Source organism: Carlito syrichta, unplaced genomic scaffold (assembly GCF_000164805.1).
Source record: "Carlito syrichta isolate Samal-C Ts95f unplaced genomic scaffold, Tarsius_syrichta-2.0.1 Scaffold309200, whole genome shotgun sequence".
NCBI classification, from domain to species: domain Eukaryota; kingdom Metazoa; phylum Chordata; class Mammalia; order Primates; family Tarsiidae; genus Carlito; species Carlito syrichta.
The window spans coordinates 613,700-619,004 of NW_007253296.1; the positions used below are offsets into that span (position 1 = coordinate 613,700).

General features: G+C 40.6%; 1 protein-coding gene across 1 annotated transcript in view; it reads right to left on the reverse strand.

Annotated features, from left to right (window-relative positions):
• ACACA (acetyl-CoA carboxylase alpha) overlaps positions 1-5,305 on the reverse strand; it is a 266,326-nt gene that overhangs the window by 150,253 nt on the left and 110,768 nt on the right. The window contains exon 24 of the mRNA XM_021717048.1: positions 4,573-4,661. Coding sequence (XP_021572723.1) covers positions 4,573-4,661 — 89 coding nt within the window. The remainder of the gene's footprint in view (positions 1-4,572; positions 4,662-5,305) is intronic.

Sequence of the window (5,305 nt, forward strand, 5' to 3'; positions counted from 1 at the left end):
CTTCCACCTCAGCCTTCCGAGTAGCCAGAATTACAGGCATGCACTACCACGCCCGGCTGATTTTTTAATTTATTTTAGAGATGAGGTCTCGCTGCCCAGACGGGTCTCGAACCCACGGGCTCAGGCAATCCACTCACCTCAGCCTCCCAAAGGCGCGGGATTACAAGCTGAGCCACCGAGCCCGGCTGTGACTAAAATTTTTTGCCAGGTAGGGCACAGTGGCTTACGCTTATAATCTCAGCACTTTGGAAGGCCAAGGTGAGAGGATTACCAGAGCCCATTGGTTCAAGATCAGCCTGGGCAACTTGGTGAGACAATAAATCAAGAAAAATTTGCTGGGTGTGGCAGCACACAACTGTAGTTCCAGCTACTTGGAAGGCTGAGTCAGAAGGATCTCCTGAGCCCAGCAGGTTGAGGCTGTGGTGGCCTTGAGTGGGCCACTGCCCTCTAGCCTGGGTGACAGAGTGAGACTCTGACTCAAAAAAAAAAATTTTTTTTTTTTGGGCTAATCTCTTTCTTTTGGTTCATATTTCTCTAAGTACAAAGAGGACTGAGCATCTTTTTTTTTTTTTTTTCCGGTAAGTTTATGAGTTATTTATGCTTCCTCTTCTGTGAAATATCTTTTTATATTTTTTGCCCATTTTTCTATTAGAATGTCTTTTACTTATTGATTCATATAAATTCTCCAGATACTAATCCTTTGTTAGATGTGTATCTTATAAACATTTTTTCACACTTTGTGGCTTGTATTTTCAGTCTCTGTGGCATATTTTGATGAACGGAAGTTCTTAAGCAGGATTGAATTAATCAACCTTATCCTTTATAGTTGACACCTGCTGTGTCTTATACAACAAAAATTTTCTACTTTAAGGTCCTAAGAATATTCTAAAATTTAATACTTTTGCCTCTTTAGTACATATTTAATTCTTTAATTCATCTGGAACTAATTTTTGTGTGTATAGTATAAGAGATTCACTTTCTTTCTTTCTTTTGGTAAATGAGTAATTCACTGTCCCAAAATCAATTGTTGAAAAAATATCTATCCTTTCCTCATGATCTATAATGTCTGATGTATCACAAGTATATATATAGGTGAATTTGTTTCTGAACTACTATATATTGAATTTTGATATCTGATTGGGCAAATCTTTTCACACTGTATTTCTTTTTTTTTTTTTTTTTTTTGAGTTGGAGTCTCACTCTGTCATCCAGACTGGAGTGCAGTGGCTACTCCCGGCCACTGCAGCCTTGACCTGCTGGGCTCCAGCGATCCTTCCGCCTCAGCCTTTCAAGTAGCTGGAACTACAGGTACGTGCTACCACGCCCGGCTGATTTTTTATGTATTATAGAGATGAGGTGTCTCCAAGTTGCCCAGGCGGGTCTCGAACCCACGGACTCAGGCAATCCACTCACCTCAGCCTCCCAAAGCACGGGATGACAGGCTGAGCCACTGAGCCCAGCTTGTATTTCTTTAGAAGTATATTTTTGGTTATTGACAGACTTTTCTTTCATGCAAATTTTAGAATTATCCTGACAAATTTTTTAAAAATACCCTACTAGAATTTTTATTGGCATGTCAATGAATCTACAGATAAATTTAGGTAGAATCAATACCTTTTTAATAGTGTATATTCTAATTTAAGATCTTAATATTTATTTTGATTTTATTATTATTATTGTTATTATTATTAAGTTGGAGTCCCAACTCTGTTGACTGGGCTGGAGAGCAGTGGCACAATCACAGCTTACCACAGCCTTGACTTCCTGGACTCAGGCAATCCTTTGGCCTCAATCCCCTGAGTAGCTAGGACTACAGGTGTGTGCCAACTACACCTGGCTAATTTTCTGACTTTTTTGTAAAGATGAGGTCCTCCTATGTTGTCCAGGATGGTCTCAAATTCCTGGGCTCAAGAAGTCCTCTTATCTCAGTCTTTAAAAGTGCTGGGATTACAGGCATGAGTCACCATGCCCAGCCAGAGCTTCTTTATTATTGTTCAGTGATTATAATTTTCTCCAAAAGAGGCTTATACATTTTATGTTAGACTTAGTATTTCATCTTTTAAAGTGCTATTTAATTTAATTAATTTTTTTTTTTGAGTTGAGGTGTCACTCTGTCACCCAGGCTAGTGTGCAGTGGCATGTTCATGGCTCACTGCAGCCTCAACTTCTTGGGTTCAGGTAATCCTTCCACCTTAGTCTCCTGAGTAACTGAGACTACAGGTGTCCGCCACTACACATGGCTAATTTTTTTATTTTTGTAGAGAAGAGGTATCACTATTGTTCCCTAGGCTGGTCTCAAATTCCTGGGCTCAAGCAATTCTCTTGCCTTGGCCTCCTAAAGTGCTGAGATTACAGGCATGAGTCACCTGCACCTGGTCTCAATAGCTATTTTAAATAGTATATTTTCTAAATTGCTTATCTAAACAACTGCTTATCTAAAAAACAGAAAATACATGCCAGGTGCAGTGACTCACACTTGTAATTCCAGCACTTTGGGAGGCAGAGGCAAGAGGATTGCTGAGCCCAGGGGTTTCAGACCAGCCTGGACAACTTGGCGAGACCTCATCTCTACAATAAATCAAAAAGTTAGCCAGGCACTGTGGCACACGCTTGTGGTTCCAGCTAACTCAGAAGGCTGAGACAGAAGGACAGCCTGAGCTCAGCAGGTTGAGGATGCGGTGGCCGTGAGCATACCACTACACTCCAGCCTGGGTGACAGAGTGAGACTAACTCAAAAAAAAAATACAATGGACTTTTGTATGTTGACTTTTATATCCATGAACTATGTTAGGCTTCAAAATATTTAATAATAGGCCAGGCTTAGTGACTCAGCCTATAATCCCAGCACATTGGGAGGTCAAGGTGAGTGGATGGCCTGAGCCCGCAGGTTGGAGACCAGCTTGGGTAATGTGGTGAGACCTCATCTCTGCAATACATCAAAAATTAGCCAGGCATGGTAGCGTGCACCTATAGTTCCAGCTACTTGGAAGGTTGAGGTGAAAGGATCGCCCGAGCCCAACAGGAGTGGTCGTGACTGTGCCACTGTACTCCAGACTGGGTGACATAGTTGGAGTGAGACTCCAACTAAAAAATAATAATAATAATGATAATAATAATAATAATAATAATAAATCTGTGGATTCTTTGGGCTTTCTAAGTAGACATTATATAATATCTAATAGTACCAGATTTATTTCCTTATTCCTTTCTGACTCTTATACCTTTTAATTATTTTTTTTGTCTTACTACACTGGCTAGAACATCTAGTACTATGCTAGAAATAGTGATAGCTAGTGTCCTTGCTTATTCCTAATTTTAAAGAGAAGGTTTAAAACATTTTTTTTTTTTTTTTTTGAGTTTGAGTCTCACTCTGTTGCCCAGACTGGAGTGCAGTGGCTGCTCCCGGTCACCGCAGCCTCGACCTGCTGGGCTTGGTGATCCTTCCGCCTCAGCCTTCCAAGTAGCTGGAACTACAGGCGCGCGCTACCACACCCGGCTAATTTTTTGATTTATTGTAGAGATGAGGTCTCGCCAAGTTGCCCAGGTGGGTCTTGAACCCACGGTCTCAGGCAATTCACTCACCTCAGCCTCCCAAGGTGCGGGATTACCAGTATGTATAATGTAGCCTGCAGATTTTCTGTGGGTCTTCTTAAAATATTTAACGGTGCATTTCTTAATTTCCAAGAGTTTATCATAAATCAATGATAAATTTTGTCAGATACTCCCACCATTTTCTTGAGATGAAGACCATGTTTTTGCTCCTCTAATCTATTACATAATAAATTATATTAATTGACCTTCCCAAAATTAATCAGCCTTGCATTGATGGGATAAAGCCAACTTGGTTGTCCCGTATTATTTTATTCATTGCTGGATTCAGTTTACTAATATCTATATGAGGATTTTGCTGGTCATGAGTGGCAAAGCCATCTTTTTAAGGATGCAAAGGGGAGCAGGATAGATAAAAGAAAATTTCTGGTGTTTCACTCTGCAGTGTTTCACTGCCATCTTGTGGCCATAAGTAATATCAGAAGTACATAGCTTTAAAATCTTAGCCAAGGTTTTTCACACTTAGAGACTATACATCATTTAGTGAAGCTCTTCAGAGAAAGCCAGAAACAAATTCCAACTAAATGATGTACTAAAAAGTACTGGAAAACTTCAGCCCTTCCAAGATCCCTGTGGTTCAACCTATGGATTAAAAGCTGAATGGTAATCGCTCCAGATAAGGGTTTCTCAATTTCGGCCTGGTCATGATTCAGCCAACTCTGACTATATGAAGATGTCAATAGGAATGCTAATCTCCACTAGTAAAATTACTTCAGCTCTTTCCCAGAAGCACATTGGATTCCACAATTCACCAAGCTGTGTACTTTGTTGTTGTTCTTTCTTTGGCACTAATAGATACGGAGATTTAGTTTTTAATGGAATGGTGAAAGGAGAAATAATTTGTTAATGAGAAATGTGACAGGATGAACTGGCTTAAATCTTATGCCATCCTATACAGACAGTTTGGATGATCATTAGAATCAGAAACGTTCTTAGATACAGAGTCTTCAGGAAGAGGCTTACCATTCTGGAACTGTGTCTCTACACGCAGGTACTGCCGGAGGAGATCCATCACCACAGCCTTCATGTGGCCTCGGATGCCACTTCGGTACCTAAGCAAATAGAAAATCTCCAGTGATAAACTTCACAGGCCAACATCATTAAATAATATGCTCAAAGGGCAAATTTACTTTCCAGGCTTTTCCCTGAATTGCTTTCCCTCTGAATAAAGGACAGCCTAGAAGCAACTAACAGGACTAATTTAAATTCCAAGACTAAAAGAAATCTTGCTATAGACAAGACTTTTTTTTTTTTTTTGAGTTGGAGTCTCACTCTGTTGCCCAGACTGGAGTGCAGTGGCCGCTCCCGGCCACCACAGCCTCGACCTGCTGGGCTCCGGTGATCCTTCTGCCTCAGCCTTCCAAGTAGCCAGAATTACAGGCATGCACTACCACGCCCAGCTGATTTTTTGATTTATTGTAGAGATAAGGTCTCGCTGCCCAGGCAGGTCTCGAACTCGTGGGCTCAGGCAATCCACTCATCTCAGCCTCCCAAAAGTGCGGGATTACAGACTGAGCCACTGAGCCCAGCAGGCAAGAATTTTTTAAAAAGGAAAAGACAAAAGCAAAAATTACATAGCCCTACCTAAAAATACCCTGATTCAGTTCCTACTACTGAATAGAAATTATTAGCACACTCTTGAAAAATGGCTAAGAGACATCTGAAAAATGTACATCTTTTTTTTTTTTTTTTTTTT